Consider the following 21,461-nt stretch of genomic DNA (forward strand, 5'->3'; position numbering starts at 1 on the left):
GCCATTCAGTGGCACAGCAAAGTGTGGATGCTATAGCTGATGCTCCTTCCCCTACACTGACAGCACATTCTGTCAGCCACACCAGCACCTGCAACATTATCCCTTAGGAGAAACTTCAGTGACAGGCAGCAGACATGACTAGAAAGACCTCTAAATCCTTTTCTCTGCGTTCTCAGTAGAAACCTAGATCTGAGCTCAGTTCAGCTTCTGAATTAGAATAAACCCTTTAATGGAAACAAAACACTTCTTCCGGACTTTTTGGCTCACGTACAGATTAGTGTGGCTGTACCACAGCAAAGCTGCAAACACACCTTCAATTTCAGAAATCACTTCATGTTTTTATTTGTTTGAAGGGGGGGGTGTTTTTTTGTCTCAGCTACTACAAAGTCAGTATGTTGCTGTTTCCAGGCTACTTTTCCCAACATTACATTTGTCATTCCAGTTAACAAACACATATTTCCACTTACATTTCCCAGTCTTTGTTTTGGCCTGAAATCCAAAGGCAGGTTGAGACACCATTTTCTGCAAAGTCATTTTGGCCAATGTTTCCTGAGATGTTCCTTTAACTGTGGGATTGTGGACAGCTGTTGTTTACAGCGATGGCATCTGAGGGGCAGTTTGAGAAGTTCAGACACATGATCTTTCACCATCACTTTTCCCTTGCTTCTTACCATCTCTATCACATCTGGGGGAAAAATAAAGAAACCAGAGGTACTGAGACCACATAGCGTCATGAAACACGTGACACTGCAAATCTTTGTGCACTGCTTTGCATGCACAGCATGTCATTGCTGCATTCTAATTTAAACCAGCCACAAAATGCACTGTTACCTACTGCTACTCCCCAGTATCTGAAATGAAATAAAACCTTTCACTTTCTGCAACAAAATGCATGGCTTACGTATTTGTTTAGAAAAAAAGCCCAAAGCCAGAAGCTGCAAGTAGGATTACATGTTATGAAATACCTTTTCTAATATTACCTTGAGAGTTTAAGAAATAGTCGGTAGTAAAAGAGTTCCAGTGCTTTTTGGTTTTCAGGGCCACAGAATCAAAATCCTGGCTGATTACATGCAAATGTAGCTGACTGAAAAAAAAAAAAACACAGATATGAGAGAAGAATGTTAACGCTTCAAGTTCTTTTGCAGTAGTATCAGTTGCAAACTGATGATTCAGCAGAGCTTTGTGGGTCAGTCTTGGCCCTCAGTCCCGGGACAGAAGAAACACAGTCTGTTCTGGAAGCACCACCTCTTGCCAAGCATTTCACTTAAACAGTCAAGGTCACTAGCCTGCATATTCCATTGGCCCCTCACTACAGTCTATATTCCTACTAGTTTCCAGAAAGGCAGAGAGTAGTTTTAATAAACCAAAGATTTAAACTTTGTAGAGTAACTGAATGGGACTTGATCAGTGACCAGAAGGTCCACTCAAGAACCAGAGAACAACTCAGGAGCACTGACTGCAATATTTACAGGCCTTTGGATGCTCTGGGATCTGGACTTACACACAAAACTCAAATCCTTGCGTGGTATCAGGCAGGACTTGACAGGCCCAAGAGTCAGTCTCTCATGCCACACTGGTGACCTGGGATGAGGATGCCCTCGCACTTGGCACTGGGAGCTGGCTGGGGCTGGACCACAGGCATCCCACAGCCCCAGCCCTCTGCCAGGGGAACCCAACAGGCATCTCCCACTGGACACAAGACACTGTTTAGCCCATCTGCATGTATGCAGCAGTGTGCTGCACAGGACCTGGACACCAAGCTGTTTGTGGTGCTCAGGAGGATCAGCTGTTCTCTAGCCATGCCAAATCACCTCACAGATTGAGCCCCAAATCTGTGTGACTGGAAGAACAGGGTCTCCACCTGATGACTCCTGCAGGTCTTACCTCATACTGGGGATAGCATGGTAACCCAGTCTGAACTCTAGGCTCTCTCTGGCAGGGCATTGTTCAATCATTTTTTGCCCAACTGCATGCATATGTTCCAGGAGTTCAAGATGGTCCCTGGTGACTGACTTCAAGCTGGAAATGGGGTCCCATGGTAAAATAAGCCAATGGTAACGTGCTTTGGGATATTTATCCTTGATGACCACAGTCTTCTCATCTTTGTAAACCTTGCAAAAAAACAACTAGATTACTTTCTGATTGAAAGTTAACTATATTAATCCTATAAGCACTGTATTTAGTGGGTTTTGAGATGTTATCCAAAGAGAAATTTTGCTTCAGGATAAGTGCCCTCTTCCATAATATGCATTATGGCGTGGTGTTGCAGCATCCCTCTTCACATACTTTATAGAAGGAAAAAGCTTTCTATTCTTACATTTTATGCTTATATCTTGGGTCAAAAAAGCACTTTTTTGATAAGTGCTGTATGAAATTCCACTTCAGGGATGAAAACTAAGCTTCATGTTTAAAAAGTAAGTAAGAATTTCAGTAACTTTATCATTCCCTACAGACAGACTCATTTGAAAGTGCTGGCAATTCCAGGACAATAAGCATCCAGTTCCACAACTGTATGCACTTCAACACTCCAGACTCGAATAAAAATAATAATACATCAGTCAAGAAATAGGGCCTTCTGATAAGTTATCAGCTAAGTAAGCAACTGGCTCACAGGTTGGGCATAAAGAGTTATAGTGAGAGCAGTGACATCAGGCTGGTGACCTGTGACTAGTGGGGTTCCACAGGGTTCCATCTTAGGTTCCATCTTGTGCTCTTCAACATGTTCATAAATTACTTGGGTGCAGGACTTGAAGGAATACTAAGTAAGTTTGCTGATGACACTAAACTGGGAAAAGCTGTCGACTCCCTCCAGGGCAGAGAGACCCTGCAGAGAGACCTTGACAAATTCAGAGAGATGGGCAATCACCAACTGTATGAAGTTTAACAAGGGCAAGTGCCTGATTCTGCACCTGGGACAGATAACTCTGCTTATCTGCACAAGATTAAAAGAAATTACCCAGAAAAATTCCTGTTGGCACAAAGAAACCAAGTGAAGGAGGAGCCAGAGGTCAGATCCTGTCCCCTGGCACAAAGGTATCAAAGTTAAGTTTGCTGGAAACCAGGAAACTGCACTATGCTTAGAAACAAGGCAGTGCTGACTACAGGAAAACGGGAACCTCCATGACTTGCTTCAAGCCACAACCCCATTTTAGTTGGTTTCCCTGAGGAAACAAAGCAACTGCATGGTTCACCTGCTCTTCCACCAACCTTTTTGAAATCTGTTGGCCAAATCTGATAGTATAGAGAGCTCAAAGATAATTAAGATAACGACACTCTGTAAAATCAGTAATCTGCAATCTGCAAAATTGCCCCCAATTAATTTTATTACAGAGAGAGATGCAAGTACAATTCAGCCCTCATGCAACACTCCACTGGTTAACCAGATTGTGAAAGTAAACTGAAGGAGTAATCAAGCTCATTTAGCTTTGCTAGACAGGAACTACTGTAAAGTACAAGTGTACAACCCTTACCTGCAATTTTGGATCTTGCATGGAGCTCTTTAGACCCTGACTCCAGTGTCCTAGATGTTCCTACAGCACAAAAGGAAAAAAAATAAATTATAAGGCAATTAAGCATCCGCTTATATATTTTAAAGGATTTAGTTAGAAACATTCATTAGTATGTAACAGTAAAACAACAGCTGAATGACAGCTATTTCCCTTCCATAAAATACCAACATATCTACTCCAACTGCCCCCAAAAAGCTACATTTGAAAACTTTTAACAAGATACAGTGAGGCTGAAAAGTTAAATCTTTCAAATGTTGGAAATTTAACATCAGGGAGCTCTAATTCTATTTGAATTTAATAATCTGCATACACATATCATGGCACAAGGCCCTCTGCTTCGGGGATCACCAGGGCTACAAGAAGTACAAAGATCTCCATTAACTGTCCTATCCCACACTGCTCTGTGCAGAATAAAGTAGTTGTGGTGTGTGGCCCTACTCTTAGATGTACTGATTTTTTTGTATTGTGGAGTGGCTTGTAGAACAAACAAAAAAGGCACGGGAAAATCAAGCCAACAATAGCAGCTCTCTTCACTTGGTTACTGAACACTTCACAGAAGGGCTGCCTCGAGTGCACCTCTTTCAAAACAGATGTTTTATGTGTTGAGATCACTTTACAAGCATTATCAATGATGACCCTCAGCATATTTGTATAGAGGAAGATGTTCAAACATTATTATAGTGCTGGCAGAGAAACACTGTGAATCATCTTATCTGCCGGCTCATTCCACAGATCTGGCCCCAGTGTAACTAGCCCAAATCCACGAATGAGGTAAGTGCTTAACCCACTGCAACCTGAGACTGATATTTTGTCCTGAGGGGTTTCATTTCTGTGCCTTCTCCTCCAGCAAGTGCACTAGTTCCAAATGCATTAAGCAGTCTTTTATTTTGCCCGTGTTCACAGGGCTAAAAACTCCCTTTCAAATGATTCTAGCTGGTTACATTCATTAATGTAAAAATGGTTTTACTGAAAGGAATGAACAAAGCAGGAGGGGAAAAAAAAAACCCACGCAATTAAAAACAAACAAAACAAAAAGGTCTCAAGTTGTTCTATTCTCTGTGTGTTTGCTTTTAGACAGCAAGAGCCAGGACAGTATCCTTGGGTGACTCCAGCTAAATAGAGTTCACGTGGACTGTCCTTCTAAAAGAAACTGCAACAGAAACCAGAAACTAAATCCTCACCTGCTACAAGCAAGCTCCCTCACACACACCCAACCCTCAGCTCAGGTTAGAAGGGGTCCCAAGTAACTGTCTCAGGGCCTGGATGATGCCAGGAGCACAGTCCTTGCATCAGCACAGATCAGCTTACATGCTCTGTATGCTCTGAGGATCCGTGTTCACCAAAGACACCTCCCCACCGCTGGAATCCACAAAAGTAAAAGATCAAAGTCCCCATGGAGGAGACAACCCCAGAACAATCAGTACTATATAATCAGTACTAATACAATACATTTGCCTTTTTGCTTGAGGTTCCTTCATGTGGAGATACACTGGTAGTGCTTAGCTTGGGATTTGCAGAACTGCCTTGTGTATCCATCACCTCCATCTTCATTGTTTTTCTGGGCACAAGCTCTGCATCATCATTCTCACAGGAGTCCTCGTGTGGCATCTTGTGGGTTCCTGTTTTCTCTTCCACTTCTGTAACAGTTTTCCCCGACTCTTCCGCAAATTGCACCGTGTAGGGGTAAAGATTATTCACAATATGCAGAACTTGGCCTGGCTTCATTTTCACCACTTCATCCTTGCCAATATTCACAAGATCAACACTACTTGGGTTGACCCCTATCTTCGGTAGACAGAAAAAGGAAAAAACAGTAGCAAATGATGTTTTAAGTGGAATCGCCAACTTCCACCCCGTTCTTCTGGAATACCACTCACCATCCTGGACAGCAAATGCATTTTGTGTTCACTGCCCCCCTGCCCACATCAACCCGCTCTAGAGGACCAGGGAAGTCCAGCTGTCTATGGCCAGTCTTACACTCACAGCTGTCAGCACACAGCCTCAGGGACGTGGTGTCACAGGGAGCCTGCAGGTCTGCAAAGCTGACAACAGAGTTACAGCACGACTCGTGCCACACATCCCACAGCAGCAACTATTTCTGAGCAGTGACAGTGGTTTTAACAAATTATTTTAGTCCAATCACACATGGTGTGGGCAACCTACAGTGACTGCCTGATAGATGGATTTCGCCCCATTGTGAGGGTGACCCTAGGAAAACTGGGACTCTTCAGAAAAATGCTTTTGGTTAATGTTTATGCCTGAAGCAGGCTTTGGGAAACCAGCTCCCTCCTGTGACTGTTAAATTCTGCCACAAAGAATTTCTATAGCTTCTTCACAGCAGTACCTGCTTGCTTCACAAGACTGGTGCTGGGCCTCGTAAGTGTGAGGGAGTGGCCCTGCATCCATCCAGCTGGTAACATGAGAATGCCTTTAGTGCTGCCTCACATCCATCCTATCCCTTGTAACCATGTCTTTGGCTCTTATCAACCATCAAAACAAAAACCTTTCACAACTGTGTGGTTCCACCAACACAAGAATTTCAACCTCAAAGGAAGGGCTGCCTCAGCTTGAGAAGTTTAAGGCTCAGGAGGCAGATAAGCAAGTTTAGGGGAAGGACTCCAAAATCTCCCAAATGCAGCACCTGGAAGAACTGATGGAGGATTCACAGTAGCATTCCCTGATGCTGCAAGTCTGTCTGTCTTTAGACTGGCACATATCTGGAAGGAATAGTGCAGTCTGTCACTGAGGTGCACAAAGAAAAAGATCACTTATGAGGACCACTTGCTGCGCTCTCCTTTGGTGATAAAACAGCTCCAGGTCCTTCAGATCCAGCGATCAGTGATCAGAATCATCAGCTGGAGCATTTGTGGAGTTAAGTACAACAATCATCCCAGTAAGTATCATAAATATTGTATATCCACGCATAAAGACATACCTGCTTAACTGTGACATATCCCTTGTTACAATCTGCTTTTAACTGAACTGGCAAAAGAGAAAGAACAAAGTGTCACAAAACAGTGTAAATAAAAAAAACTCTGATGAACCCCCCCAGTGCAGAAAATACTCCTCTGTTTGAAGGTCTGCTTCCTTCTGAAGCTGACTGCTGTGAATGTATGCAAAGAGCACTTCTGCCTCATCTCCTCCCAGAACCACAGGTAAAACAGAACCAGCCCACACAAAGAGCCACACCATGACCAGCAAAATTACTTCAGAAGAAAGTGGAATGTTTGGAGGTCTTCTACATGTTCTTACCAGCTCTCTGTGACAATAAGGCATGCAGCAGGACTGTGTCCAGAGGGATGACAAATAAGGCAGGGAAGATGCGCCGTATTTTACAGATCACAGGTACTTTCATATATTCTCCAAAAGCATGTTATTTTATGTACAGAATAACAAGTCATACCAAAAATGAGCCGGTGGAATACTAGAGAGAAGTGCCACCCACAAAGCAGGCAGTGGAACACAACTGTGGGCCTGGGAACTCACGCTGATACTCAGTGCTTTAGTTTATGAAGGTGAACGTCCTGTCTTTGGGTGTCTCTTATTTTTCAGGACTCAGAGATCTCCCTAAGTGCTTACTGAAAAAGCTTGATGACTTCAAGAACCAGGCAACCCTACAGACCACACAGAGGAAGGAGGTAAGTTCGGTTGCTGCTGCATGTGGAAAGCAGGATTTGGGCTAAGCCACCTTACCTTGCTGCCGTGAACACTTCTTATCCGTTATCCCAGTCTCTGGGCCACGCCCAATTACCACTGCTTCCAAGTGTGGCAGTTTCACTCGCTGACTGCATTTCTCCTTCCCCACGAGCCAGCACACACGCATGGCTGGGCTACAGAGCAAAATAAACAGTGTGTTACCAACACACCACTTCCCTAGAGGCCACCTTCCCGTGGAGCAGAGTCCAGGAATTTTGCTGCCAGCCCATCCATTAGCTGACCCAGTTCTGCTAAATGGGTTCATGTTTCTGAAATTCAAGGCAAAGCACGGCATTAACACTCAACATAACCTAAGAGCAAGTAGCTGTTGAAAGGACAATGCTGTTTTCCTTCCTACGTTACAATACGTTCTCAAAACCGTGGATCATATATAGGAAAAATCAATTGGATTGATGGTTCCATCCGACAGAAAAGCCTACCTACAAAGAAAGTTATTTGATTCCCACTGAACCAGAGTTGATTCAAGTGACTAACTTAACCGCTAAAACAAAGAGAGCAGCAGAGAGAATGAGAGAGAGGGGATAGCTTCATCCAGCAACAGTCAGCACATGGATCATGCTATGAAACCCTCAGGTTTACACTCATTCGACCCTGGACAGCAAAGATCCCTCACCCTCCCCCTGCCCGGTGCTCGGCGCTGAGCGCTCCTCCTCCCAACTCTGTGGTGAGCCCACGCCGGCGGAAAGCAAGACTCGGTCCCCAGTGCAGCACCGGCACTGTCACCCCCCGCCCCATCCTCACGGTCCCCATCCCCTTGGCAACTACAGGCCCCGTTTCCATGGCAACTCCCGGTCGCACCCCCATCCCACCCCGCCCCTTACCGGCGCGCGCCTGCGCCAATCGCCTGCTGCACGCGCATCCCTCCACGTGACCAGCGGTGGCTGCCGCCGAGGCCCGTGCGCGCCGCAAGGCGGCACCGACCCGCCGCTTAAGGGGTGGACGCGGCGGGCCTGGCGTCAGGCGCAATGGGCGCGGAGCGGTCCGGGCCGCCGACAGCTGTGCGTCGGCGAGGCAGACCCGCGTAGGACGGGGCAGGAAAGGGCGAGCAGCCGGCGCCGGAAGGCGGAGCAGGGCGGCGCGCTATCCTGTGCGCTCGGTGCCCTTCGCTGAGGCGGGCGAGGCCGCGACCGGCGCGCAGGCCGCGCACCGGCGATGCGCACGGCGGGGCAGGGCGGGAGTCACCGCCCGCGCGGGGCGGGGCGGCCCGCGCGCGCAGGGGCGCGAGAGCGGCGCTGATTGGCCAGCCGCGCTCCCCTCCTCAGCAGCCATTGCGGCACCCGCTCCGGCCCAGCCAGCGGCGGGGGCGGACTTCCGGGCGGGCGGGCGGGCCGGTGCGAAGAGCCGGCGGGCGCGGGACCGGCCCGAATCTTTCCAAGAAGAGTCGGGAGCGCGCCGCAAGTGCGGGATCTCCGCCCGCAGCCCCGGCCGCCTCCCGCCGCCGCCGCCATCATGGTGAAGGAGAACCAAACCTACTACCGACGTGCTGGGCTTGAAAGCCCACGCGTCCGCCGAGGAGCTTGAAGAAGGCCTAACGCGCAAAGCTCGCGCATCAGTACCACCCGAACAAGAAACCCAAATGAGGGCGAAGAAGGTCGGGGCGGGGCGGGACAGGGCGGAGGGAGCGGGGCGGGAGTCCCGCCGGGGGGGCCCGCAGATGTCCGAGTGCCCGTGTCTCTCGCGCAGTTCAAGCAGATCTCCCAAGCCTACGAGGTGCTGTCAGACCCGAAGAAGAGGGAGCTGTATGACAAAGGAGGCGAGCAGGCCATCAAGGAGGGCGGCTCCGGGGGCGGCTTCGGGTCCCCCATGGACATATTCGATATGTTCTTCGGCGGCGGAGGGAGGATGCAGAGAGAGAGACGAGGTGAGGTGCCGACTCTCCGACAGTTTCTCTGGGTGCCCGCGGTGGTAGACAAATCAGAGTCTGGATGTAAGAATTGAAAGAGAGTTAAAGGGAAGTTACGGGCTTAATCTCAAAATCGCAGAAAACTGTTGTCCCTTAATGCCTGAGACTGCAGGGGAGAGAGGACATTTGTTTCCTACGGTGGTAGTTTGGTTTGCCGTTCATTGTCCCCTGTTAATCGCTAACCAGGTGTCATTGTGTTTGGGCAGCCTTTACCGGAGTGTAATCCCAGCTGTCAATAGGCCGAATAGGAAATATAAGGGTTAAGTAGCTTAACGTGATTTGTTAGCCCTGCTACTGTAAGTGTAGTGCCTGAATGTGCCTTTCATGTTTAATTGCAAGCAACTGCATCTAAATAAGATATCGGAATCAAGTTCAGTCTGTGAAACCTTTTATCTTCCTGCACTGTTCAGTGGAGTTAAGTTGAAGCTGCAGCAAAACGCTGTTCAGCAGTTAAGCTCCAGATTAATCACACTGGGAAAAATTCTAAACTGGTTAAGAGCAGTGCTGACCCCATCACCTCTTGGTGCAGATCTGGTGACAAAGGGAAGAAAAAAGAATTTGTATGAAAGTGTTATAGTGTTGTAGCAAAATACTCCTAGTAAGCCAGAGCTAAACTAAGCCTGCAGCACCTAAAGTTCTAAGAAATTCCTGAGTGCAAAAATGTAATTGCTTAATTCTGTTTCCAGAAAGTCTCCTGGTAAGAGGAAGAAGTGCTGGAGCACAGATTCCAGGCAGTGTCTCCCACTTCCTTATAGGACACATGTTCAGTGACCTTGTTAAAACTGAGTCCTTCATTATATAAGTTAAATGGCTGAGGTTCTGTATATTTTCTTTCTGTTACTGTTTTTGCTTTCACAGAAAGTCTCTTCTAAGGGCAAAGCCATTAGAATTGTTACCTACCTTGAAATCAGGTGGGAAGGGGCTATTGACTAATGCCAACAAAACAAGACAAAGTTCTGTTGAAACAAAATGTTAAAGCCTAAAGATTGTGTCGTGACTTGAGCATGGAGACATGGGAAGCTGGAGACCAAGCTTACAGACTTAAATATCTGTTTTCTTTTGCAGGTAAAAACGTGGTCCACCAACTGTCAGTAAGTTTAGAAGATATGTACAATGGTGCAATGAGGAAACTTGCACTGCAGAAAAACGTTATCTGTGACAAATGTGAAGGTAACTGTGAAACTGAAACTAAACATAACTTGCTTTTAAAGTTGTCAACGTGTTTTTTTTCTGGCAGCACATAACGGTCTGTCTTCAAATTTCATTGTCAGGTCGTGGTGGCAAGAAAGGGGCAGTAGAATGCTGCCCTAATTGCAGGGGATCAGGCATGCAGATCAGAATTCACCAGATCGGGCCAGGAATGGTGCAGCAAATCCAGTCTGTGTGCATGGAGTGTCAGGGGCACGGAGAGCGTATCAGCCCCAAGGACCGGTGTAAGAGCTGCAATGGCAGGAAAATTGTTAGAGAGAAGAAGATCCTAGAAGTGCACATTGACAAAGGTGAGGTGTCTTACTAAGGTGAAGTGTTGAACTTGGATGTACTGACTGACTTTGCAGCTCTAAAACAGAAGCTTTAGAAAATACGTGGTGTTTATTTGGTGAGTAACACTGATGAATACACATACAGTAAAGTTGCCTGTTGCTGCCTTTTTTGAAGTGGGAGACTTTTTTCTAGGGAAGGTTGACTACTTCTATGTTCCCTTCTAAAACCTGTGCACGTAACTAAGGATGAATTTTAGAACCTGTATTATTGTAAGAGATTAATTATTTTTGAACTCACTGTAAGCACACTTCATAGTCAGGAAGCCTAATCAGGTTTCACTGCCCGTCGGGAAACCCCGCAGACTCCGATCACTTCTGCTGTGTTTCAGTGTGAAGGGGAACCAGGTCTGCTACAGTAACAGGGCGCTGAGACAGTGCTAAGCCTCTTGTGCTTAGAATTCTGGTGGCTGCACAACCCTGACAGTGCTGCTCAGTGTAGGTACTCCTTCCCTGCCTGCCAAAATGCAGCTCCACACACCAACCCTCACAATTGTGGGTGAACGTGGCAGTATTGGATGGCAAATGCACCTCTGTTGAGGGGGCTGCTCAAAAGCTGGTGGGAGAAGTCTCTGGAGTAGTCCAACTTCTAAGACAGAGCAAGCTTACAACACATGGCTTCTACAGGCTTGCTCCTGATTATCAGCTGCAACTGTTGTATGTGTAAGCATAGCTTGTGCAATGCTGAATTTATTTTTAACAAGGAAAATCCTACAGTAATAGTAAATATGAGGACTAAGAGGGATATAATACTGATGTTTCAAACAGGAAAATCTCTGAGAAGAGTGTCTTTTCCTTTCTAGAAAAATAGACTTATTTAGCATTAGGAAGCTAGAAGTTTTGGTAGATGCACTTTTTTGTGGGTGAAAGGAGTGTCTGACACAAGGATTACAGTCCACTAGAAGTGCTTCTTCAACTTGGCAGGCACTGAGATGATGTTTCATAAGGAGATGTGCCACGTATTTCTAAAACTGAAATAGCTTATTGGTCACTTGCTCTCAAAATGGAGTTTGTACACAGTGTTGCTGTTTTATTTTTAGTACTTGTGTGTATAATGAAAATTTTATGGTATTCCCCTTAAAGAGTTTTATCTTGGTGGCTGTTTTGATAGTACAATTAAGCTTAGTGACCTTCAGCCATAATATTGATTCAGATTAGCCAACACTAAGGTTGGACACGTGAGTGGATTAAAAACAAGAAGAATTCTTCAAGGGAAGATTCTGATGTTCTTGTTTAAAGATCCAGAGATTTCTTGATACCAGCTTGTGTCTATAAAAGTATTTCTTGTTGGTGCTTTTCACTTAAAAATAAGGAAAATGTTTATTTGTTTTCTGCAATAGGAATGAAGGATGGTCAGAAAATAACATTCCATGGTGAAGGGGACCAAGAGCCAGGTCTGGAGCCAGGGGATATTATTATTGTATTGGATCAAAAAGACCACTCTGTATTTACAAGGTAAAAACTCTTGAATCCTCTTGTGTTAACTTCTGGTGCCTGCTGGAGTGTCAGTGGATATGATCATGTGACTGGAACTCACTGAGTGTGTTTGGGTGGCCAGAGGAGCACCGAGGTGCAGGAATTCTGGTGCAAATAGTCTCAGTCGTGTGTGTTCTAGTAGCATGAGAGAATTGTTTGTGAGCTTTGGCAGAGTAAGGGGATAGAAGACAAACAGAACCAGTTATAGTAATTAAGACTTTACAGGTCTTTAGTTTTAAGAATTCTTAAAATACTGAGATTTTGTGTGGTAGATTTGAGTATTTGTGACTCTTTCCTTGGTCACTTTGGGATGGCATTCTGTTACTTAGCTCAGAAAATTACCATTTCCTATAGGCAGCTGTTTATTGTCTGCTTGGCCTCAAGGCATGGAAAACTTGGAGTGTGTTCACATTTGTTTGGGGATCTTACTTATGACCAACTCACTCAGTATAGCCTGCACCCTTCTGATCAAAGGTGGTTTCCCTCAATTAATTTCCTGCCTGAGTGCTGTGGGCAGGGTAGTTGGTCCTGCCTGTTTTTTTATTGTGAATGCAGAAGTGACTCAAGCAGCATTGCCCACATGTCAGCTATTTCACGTGACCAGACAGTCCTGCTCAGTGTTGCACACCTCGTTCTTTCAAGTTACTGTTTGTGGAAGTGGTCTGTGCAGTGCATTTTGGCCCAGTTAAAAGCACTGCTGTTCATCTTGCAGAAATGCATTGTACTTGATGTCGTGCTGCTTCTGTTCACAGCAGTTAAAAGGGAACCAGTCAGTTTAGATGAAGCATTTATTTGTTTCAGCACCAACCACTGACCTTGTAAATAGGAACAGTGAGCCAAAGGTTCTTGGGAAACCTGCGGCTGGTCTGCCTGACTCTTTTGCATGCTACTGAGCTCTTGAAGCTGGTGCCAGAATTCTATGCCAAAGAACACTGAGCTCACAGGTTAAGAATCAGTTCTGTTTGCTTTGGATAAGCTTACTCAGCTGATTTTTCTCAACTTCCAGTGAAACCAGACACTGAATCAGATGTGCCTGTTCTCATGGTTTCCTGGGTCTTGAAGTCAGAATTCTGCTAGATTATTTTTGTCCATCTTTCTGCCCACTGCCTTCAGTTCTAGTGTCCTTAGATCACCCTTGATATTACTGGTTTTGTGGGGTTATGCTGAGGTCATGCTCTCGCGCAAGTGGGATGTTCCTCCTCTCCTGTCAAGAGTCTAAAATTAGCTTTTCGTGCAAGTCTCCTTCCAGAGACCTTTCAAAAACAGGGTAAGTGCTACGAGTTCTTTCAATAGGCTTCTGAACACGTAAACATCACTAGCACTGCCGTACTGAAGCCACAATAGGCAGTAGTTAAAGGAATTCACACGATCTATTCCAGGTACTTCTTGGTGCTTTCTAAAAGGTACTTGCATCATTACACAGAGGCCATCACCGTTTCAAACTCCCCCAGTAACAGATCTTCAAGAGTGAGTGTAACATATTAACATAGAGCAAGGTGGTACACTTAAGAAAATGAAGGTAGGGATTAATTGTTGCAGGGTTTATGAGACTGAGAGATCTTTTTTTTCTTAGAATTGGAATGGAACAGGGAAGTGAAACTGGATGCAAGTGAGCCTTGCTGTATGTATTTCTTTTCAGTAAACACTTCTACACTTTAGTTAGCTTGATGTGATCAGTAATGGCTCTCTGTGGGTATCATTCCAGTAATTACTGGCTTGAAATGCTACATCAATATTTGGTATTCTTTATTTAAGTGCCTGAGCTTCTACTAACATTACAGCTTATTGTCATTTCCAAGTTAAATACTGAGATTGGGTATGGTCCTTTTACTGCTTCTGCCTCTCTGTGACAGTTGTTTGTTTGGTTCTGCCTTAGACGAGATGAAGATCTTCTTCTGGCTATGGATATTCAACTGGTGGAAGCACTCTGTGGCTTTCAAAAGCCTATCACAACGTTGGATAACAGAACTATCATTATTACCTCCCATCCTGGTAAGAGTTGCTTTACTTTCTGTTGGAAGTCCTAGCACAAGGTGAATGTGAGCTGGAAACGAAAGGAACAGAAACATCCAGCTTTGATGTACAAGGGATGTATGCTGCTATCAAGCTCTTTTCCCTAGTCTTTACAGTACAAATCATGAATTAAAAAGGGAGTTTTGGAAAGCAGTCAGCAGTAACTTTTTCTTTGCATGACATAGTAACAGACCTTACCTCATGGACATACTTGTATCCTGAGGATACCTCATGAGAATTGAAGGGCGTGGGTCTCTGAAAACCACTTTTTCGGCCTTGGAAGTGATGGAACACTTAATAAATTTGTAAGTATGTTTCCTTTGGGAAGCATAACAAGGTTACAGATTTAATTTAGTATCAACCTCCTTTCCTACTCAGATATTACAGGCAGTAAGTCCCTGTTAGACTACTACATAGTGGTGTAGGTGCCTAACCACAGTATAGAAACCTACATAAATATTAAAGGGACTTAAAACTAAAGCTGCTTCTGTTGCCTGCATGTATCTCTTCCCTTTTTTTTGTGTGTGTGATCTTTTTGTTTTGCTTTGTTTTTAGGCCAGGTAGTTGAGCATGGGGCTATTAAGTGTGTGTTGAATGAAGGTATGCCAATTTATCGCAGACCATATGAAAAAGGACGTCTGATCATAGAATTCAGGGTAAGTGGGTCAACTCACTCCCATGGCATAGTTCAGGACTGAATATCTATCCCAAATTTAATCTCTAAGCATTACCTCAGTCAAGAAGAGATACCAGTAATCAGATGTTCTGTTTTGGTGTTTTACAATGAGTGAGAACATGTAATCCATCAAACAGAATTACAGTTCAGAACAAAGAGAGAACTTCCTGCACACTCTATGCTGAAAGTACCAGAGGAATTTCTTCAGTGACCTTGTGAATTTCCTTTTGTTTCACATATTCTTTAGGAAGGATGGATGAGTAACTTCAACTTCTGTGCTGGAGCAGAAGAGTAGGCTGGAAAATGATGATTTCTTCGCTGGGGAGAAGCTAATGCTGGGAGCTGTAGCAGCAGGCTCTGTCTGCTATGGCTTAGAAGATATTTAACCATATCTGTAATGTTAACATTTTGTGTTTATATATACAAATATATAGTTTTATATGTTATTATATGTATCTTATATATAGTTTGGTTCTAGGCTGATTCCAGAGGGCAGCCTGAGGCAGAAGAAATGTATTGGTTGAGTTGCCAGAGTTAGAAACTAACTTCATACAGGCATTAAAAAATAGCTTAGTGATGTTGATAAATTCTTTAAGCTCTGGATTTAAGTGATCTGTGATGATAAAGCTGACTTTGGCAGATGTTTGACCTGTATGTAGGAGCGATGGTAGAAGACCAGTTCAGACAGACTTGAGTAACCCCAGTTCTTGATGATTTCAGGTCAACTTCCCAGAGAGTGGCTTCCTCTCCTCAGATAAGCTGTCTTTACTCGAAAAACTGCTACCTACAAGGCAGGAAATAGAAGAAACCGAGGAAATGGAACAGGTGGATTTAGTGGACTTTGATCCATCTCAAAAGAGGAAACACCACTATAATGGAGAAGTGTATGAAGATGATGAGCATCAGCCTAAAGGTGGTGTTCAATGCCAGACATCGTAAATGGGCCAGTGAATAACTTGTGATGCTTGTTTTGTATGCAGTAGTGGATGAGTGAAGGACTACAGACAGTTCGCCCTCACCTCCTGCTATATGTTGTTCTATCCAGCCATAGTTATTTCTAAAAGCATAAAGGAATAAACTAAATAATTAAACTGACTTTGCAATTTGTATAAAGCTCCAGGATGCAAGCTCCAATGAAGTTGATTGCACTTCACCCCTGACTCTTGGTCCAGAAAACTCCCTTACCTGCTTGTCTTTTCTTCCAAACCTTGTAATTCCTGTATGTGTGCAATTGCCCAAGCTTAAACTTTAAGATTCTGTGGTGTGCTTTTTAGGAATTTTAGATCTTATACTCTGTGAATAAAGTATGCACAAGTACTTACAATCCATGGTAAGACGTAGTTAAGTTTTGTACCAATTAGGATAACAATGTTTTGGGCTCATACTGTTGTTTGTTAAGCGGGCACTCGCTCTAATGCAGCCATGTGATACATGAAGCTGATGTGGATGTGGTCAGTCTCCACAGGCCCATTGAAGCCATGTGATCCACAAGCTCTCTGAAGCTATTGCACTTAAGGTCAGATAGTCCCTTCCTGTGCCAACACTAGTCCTGACCCCAGAGCTCGATGTGGAGCTTGCTTTGCTTCACCAGTGACTCCTGTTTGGCTGCTGTCCTGCACCACACTGCCTCTAGAGCCAGCGCTTGCTTGGAGCTTCCTTCACTGCTGCGAATTAGTGAACATCTCTAGGCTTTATCAGCACACACATGGCTTGGGATCTGTCACACTGCTGCTTGATTTCCACCTTGGTTACTGAAATCAGATATCCCTCAGTGGTGTGTCGTGGAAAGCAGTGCTGGCCCTTTTGGTGGGTATATGTGATCCTGCAGAGGAGAGAAGCTTAGTGAATACAACATATAGGATGTTCTGAAATTAATGTATTGTGTGCATTATTTTAAGCTGAATCTTGGAAATTCTGTATGAATGTTCTAATTATTGTAGATGAAGCGTTTCCGATATAATTACAAAATGGTTCATTGCCTCCTTTCTTAGACCAGATGTTGGTTTAAAGACACCACCCCCTTCTTTTTAGACAGCTATTCACAGAAAAAATCTTAGCAAAAACCTTTCAGAAAATATGCTGAGAAGACAGGTCCAGATTTAACCTCTAGTGTGGTGCTTTAGTCTTGTGCAGCCATCTGGCTTGGGACAGAGCTTATGCTTTTCATACTGCTTTGAAGCAAAAGTGTCACAAAGAGAACTCTTGTAAATAGCTGCTATGTGGCAGTACATGTGTTGTAACTTGAATATCTGGAAACTCTTAGAAGACAGCTCTAGCTCTTCTAAGTGTTACAGGTGTCATTTTATAAAGACAGCTATCACCATGGGTTTTGTACCTGAAATGTAGTTCCCTTTCAGGTATCCACAGAGCAGCAATTGTCTGCATGTTTCCCCTGCTTTTTTGTTTTCTTTATTCTGCTCAGCAGAAATAAAATCCTGTAGGCAAAATGTTTTTCCAAATTCTGCTTTGAATGAGCTCAGTGAGCTGTACAAATGTGACCAGCAGGTGCCTGTGCTCTCTTTGAGGGATGGTTTGTTTGAGTGAAGGGCAGAAACAAAGTAATCCTACCTCTGTCTAGGCCTGACTTCTGCACAGCTGTCTTGAGACTTAAACAGCAGTAAAATATGCTACTTTTTTTTTTTTACATGTTTATTTTTTCCCTTAAGCACGGGATCAAAGCAGCAAGAGCAAACAACACCTATGCAGTGCTTGGAGGATGAGAAGGGAACATTATTTTGCTTCAGATGACTGTGTATTATTTAAAAAAAAAATCACAAAAACACAGAAAAAAAAAAAAACAGCATTCCATAGCCTTATTTTCCCAACACCACTTTCATTTTGCTTTCACCACACCCACAGCCACACAGTTGAGGTAATGGTCTTGACTTACTTTTCAGACCACGGATGATTCTGTTTCATGCTTGGTAACACCAGAGGGGATGGGCCAGGTCTAGATTCCACAAGAGTGGCTGACCAGAAGCTGCCTCTGGAAGCCTTAGCAGAGCAGTCCAGGGAAAGATCATACTACTAATGCAGGAAGGGCAGCAGAAACACCACCAGTTTAGGATTCTGCTTTGAAATGAGCTGGTGACTGATGTAAAATCTGTGTCCCAAAGAAATACTGGCAGCATTAGAGGGAGCATTTGGCAAAAAGCACTAGTCAATGATGGCAAGAGCTAGCAAGAAGGACCCAGCCCTTAGACCTTCAGGTACAAGGTGTGACCTCTTCCAAGCTTCTTTCTTGTCCCATGATATTCTAGGTATTATACAGTTGCAGCAAGCAGCAAAACATGTTCTTTACCACTGAGAAATAAGACATTTTTTTCTGACTTCTTGTTGCTTTATGTGGAATACAGTTTCCCATTTTGGGAAATGAATGGACAGCTGTAGAAATTGAGGCCACGGTAGCACAAAATAGCTGTTTCCATGACTACCAGTGTAGTAATCTGACGTGTTGTTACCTGAGTTGATGCTTGCAGTCACTTCCAGTGTTTTAACACCGCCAAATTCATATATTCAACTCGATAGTCTAGTCTATTATTATTCTTTCCACTCTGCACCAGGCATCTGAGACTTTTTTTTCCCCCCAGAAATCTTGCAGCTCCACTATTGCACAAGTTTGCTGTGAAACAGAACACCCACTGCAGACTCATTTAAGAGCCTGCTCTCATTTTTGTTTCTGCTTTCAGAGCCCTTAAAAAAACAGGTCCTTTCCTCCCCATAGCTTTGAATACCTGCTACCCAGCAGCAGTGCAAGAAGTCTGCTCAGCCTAGGGGAGTAAACTGAATTATCCCAAATCTGCTCTGAACTTGCAGTGTGATGCAAGGTCAAGCAAGCAAGCAACTCGCCCCTGTGACTTCTTCACTGGTGACTTCATCTGCGAAGACATGTTTATGGCTGATTACTGCTTAGAGCATTGGTAAGGCACACTGAGAAGGGAGGTTTGATTTAAACCATTTTTTTTCCAAAAACACACGAAAACGAAAGAAACAAAACCAAAGAAATGCCAGACTGAATGTTGTCTTAGGAGGTAAGATGAGTGCTATTATGGTGCTCAAAGAATGGGGGACTTCAACTACCCTGAAAACTGCTGTCAGGAAAACACAGCGGGACATGATAACAGTAACACAGGTAGATCCACGCCTCAGGTAAGTGCTAAGTGCTCTCTGCCATAATGATGGGCACTCAACCCAGAGGTTGATGAAGTGTTGTGGCAGGTGGCTAAATTACAAGAGACAGTTAATATACTCTGCAGTATTAGAGGGACAAAGGAGAGGTAGATGAGTAGGTTCAGAACCATACACTCACAGTGGACACCACCAAGCATGAGGCACCTTGGACATGGTGACGCACAAAAGCAGGGCTCCAATTCAACCTCCACCATCCAGACCAAAGCCAGATACCATATACCTATTAAAGGCTCTAGATGTCCATGAGCAAGGCCAACAAGGAGAACCTACACTAGCAGTGCACAGTGGTTACTGTAAAAAGAAATGTTGAGTGAGTGTGGTGGGCGACTCTGTTAAGGGGTACTGGGGCACCCACCTGCTAGCCTGATACACAGTCATGGGGAGTTTGCTGCCTCTTGGGAACTGAGATCCATGATGTTGTCAGGAGGGTACACCAAACTGTCAAAAGCACAGACTACTACCCACTATTACTTTTTCATGTGGGTGCAAATGGCACCACAAGCCAAAAAAGAGGTAGGATCAAGGAAAACCATAAAGGCCTGGTGAGGCAGATGAGAAACACTGATGCCCAAGTCATCTTCTCATTTTTCTTCCTGGTTAGAGGAATCGGGACAGCCAGAAGCAGATGCATAGTGCAGGTCAATGTTCTTGTGTCTGGTGCTATTGAGAAGGTTTGGGCTTTTGTAACAATGGGTTGTGCTTTAATGATTGTAGCCTGTTAGTGAGAAATGGGATCTTTGGCAGCAGGCCAGCCAGTTTGGTGAGATAGGCTTTAAACTGAAGGACTTAGGGTTGGAGTCCAAAGTGGCAATGCTTTTGCCATTGCTTCCCCCTGGGGAGTAGGTCATACCAACCAGTGCAGTGACAGATGTTCCTTGGCTGCCTCTCAAGTTGAGGACCAAAGGGCTAACCACATCAAGGATGTTTTTGGTCATGGTGAATCCTCTTACTCCCCTTCTAGAGAACCTCATTGCTTGATCCTCTCTGAAATGCCTGTATACAAACATATGCAGCATGGGGAATAAACAAGAACTGGAAAGATATGTGCAGTCATAGGCCATGATCTCATTGCAGCTATTGAGACGTGGTGGGATAGCTCATGACTGGAATGTTGTCATGGTTGAGTATGTACTTTTTAGAAATGGTAAGTCAGAGGTGAGATGATAAACTTACTCTACCCAGGGACAGATAAACCAGTTGAGAGTTTATGGGTGAGAATTACCCACTGTGCTCTGGCAGCCAGGAGGGCCAAACATGTCCTGGGGGGCATCAAGCAAAACATCACCAACCAGTCGAGGGAGGGGATTGTCTCACTGTGCTCTGACCTGGGGCGGCCTCACCTTGAATATTGTGTGCAGTTTGGGGTGCCAAAATATAAGAAAGATATTAAGCTACTAGAGAATATCCAAAGGAGGGCGATGAAGATGGTGAAGGGCCTTGAGAGGAAGCCATGTGAGGATAGGCTGAGGTCACCTCACCATGAGGAAGAACTTCTTTACATCGAGGGTGGCAGAGCACTGGAACAGGCTGCCCAGGGAGATCATGGAGTCTGCCTCTCTGAAGACATTCAAAACCCACCTGCTCTAGGTGACCCTGCCTTGGCAGGGAAGGGGGGAAGACTAGATGATCTCCAGAGGTCCATTCCAACCCTAAAAATTCTGTGATAATCAGTTCAGGAGTGCATCAATGAAAACTTCCTGACCCAAGTGACAGAGGAACCAACGAGGAGTGGTGCTCTGTTGGACCTCATACTCAAAAACAAAGGGCTTGTTGGGATTGTCAAGATCAAAGGCAGCCTTGGCTGCAATGACCATGAGCTGGGGGGGTTCAGAATCCTGAAACGAAGGAAGAGGATAAAATGCAAGTTCTCAGCTCTGGACCAGGAGAGCAGACTTTGGTCTCTCTGAAGATCTGCTTTGGAAGTACCCCGAGGGATAAGGCTCTGGAGTGAAGAAGGGCCCAAGAAAGCTGGTTAATATTCAAGGTTCACCTCTCATAGGCTCAAGAGCAGTCCCTTCCAGTGAACAGGAAGTGAGGCAAAAATGGCAGGAGGTCTGTGTGGATGCACAAGGAACTCCTGGCTACATAAAAAGGAATCATCTGGAGGATGAGTAACCAGGGTTGAGTTGAGTGGGGAGGAGCACCAATATGTTGTTTGGGCATCCAGGGATGAAACTATGAAAGTTAAAGCTCAACTGGAGCTGAATCTGGTCAGGGACATCAAAGACAACAAGCGCCTCTGTAAGTACAAAAGTGAGAAAGAGTAGGGAAAATGTGGGTCTGTTACTGAATTAGGTGGGGCATCTGGTCACACAGGACATAGAAAAGATTGAAGTACTGAATATTTTCTTTACCTCAGTCTTACTGATTACATGGGCCCTCAGAGAATCCCAGGTTCCAGAGACCAAGGGAAAAATCTGGAGCAAGGATGAGGTACC

General features: G+C 44.8%; 2 protein-coding genes across 4 annotated transcripts; one reads left to right on the forward strand and one right to left on the reverse strand.

Moving 5' to 3' along the window:
• Positions 1 to 317: 317 nt before the first annotated feature.
• On the reverse strand, positions 318 to 7,936 carry APTX (aprataxin). 3 transcript variants are annotated; one of them, XM_018085943.2, is made up of 8 exons: positions 7,840 to 7,936; positions 7,203 to 7,339; positions 6,445 to 6,491; positions 4,959 to 5,294; positions 3,471 to 3,530; positions 1,885 to 2,111; positions 981 to 1,084; positions 318 to 685 (listed from the first exon to the last, which is right to left on the reverse strand). In XM_018085943.2, the coding sequence occupies exons 2-8, from the start codon at positions 7,330 to 7,332 to the stop codon at positions 531 to 533; spliced, it is 1,059 nt and encodes a 352-aa protein (XP_017941432.2). In that variant the 5' UTR covers positions 7,333 to 7,339; positions 7,840 to 7,936; the 3' UTR covers positions 318 to 530. The 3 variants fall into 3 exon arrangements, with proteins under 3 accessions (XP_017941432.2, XP_008921498.3, XP_029821252.1); XM_008923250.3 differs by having other exon boundaries at positions 4,965 to 5,294; positions 7,840 to 7,935; XM_029965392.1 differs by lacking the exon at positions 4,959 to 5,294 and having other exon boundaries at positions 7,840 to 7,933.
• Positions 7,937 to 8,191: 255 nt separating this feature from the next.
• LOC103757144 (dnaJ homolog subfamily A member 1) lies at positions 8,192 to 16,160 on the forward strand. Its single transcript, XM_029965448.1, has 9 exons — positions 8,192 to 8,224; positions 8,518 to 8,678; positions 8,780 to 9,087; positions 10,195 to 10,299; positions 10,401 to 10,628; positions 12,008 to 12,122; positions 14,020 to 14,135; positions 14,712 to 14,812; positions 15,553 to 16,160. Exons 1-9 carry the CDS (start codon positions 8,192 to 8,194, stop codon positions 15,769 to 15,771), a joined length of 1,386 nt encoding a protein of 461 aa, XP_029821308.1. The 3' UTR covers positions 15,772 to 16,160.
• The last annotated feature ends 5,301 nt before the right edge of the window (positions 16,161 to 21,461 follow it).

The sequence above is a fragment of the Manacus vitellinus genome, unplaced genomic scaffold, assembly GCF_001715985.3.
Source record: "Manacus vitellinus isolate BGI_N305 unplaced genomic scaffold, ASM171598v3 scaffold_9_pilon, whole genome shotgun sequence".
NCBI lineage: Eukaryota > Metazoa > Chordata > Aves > Passeriformes > Pipridae > Manacus > Manacus vitellinus.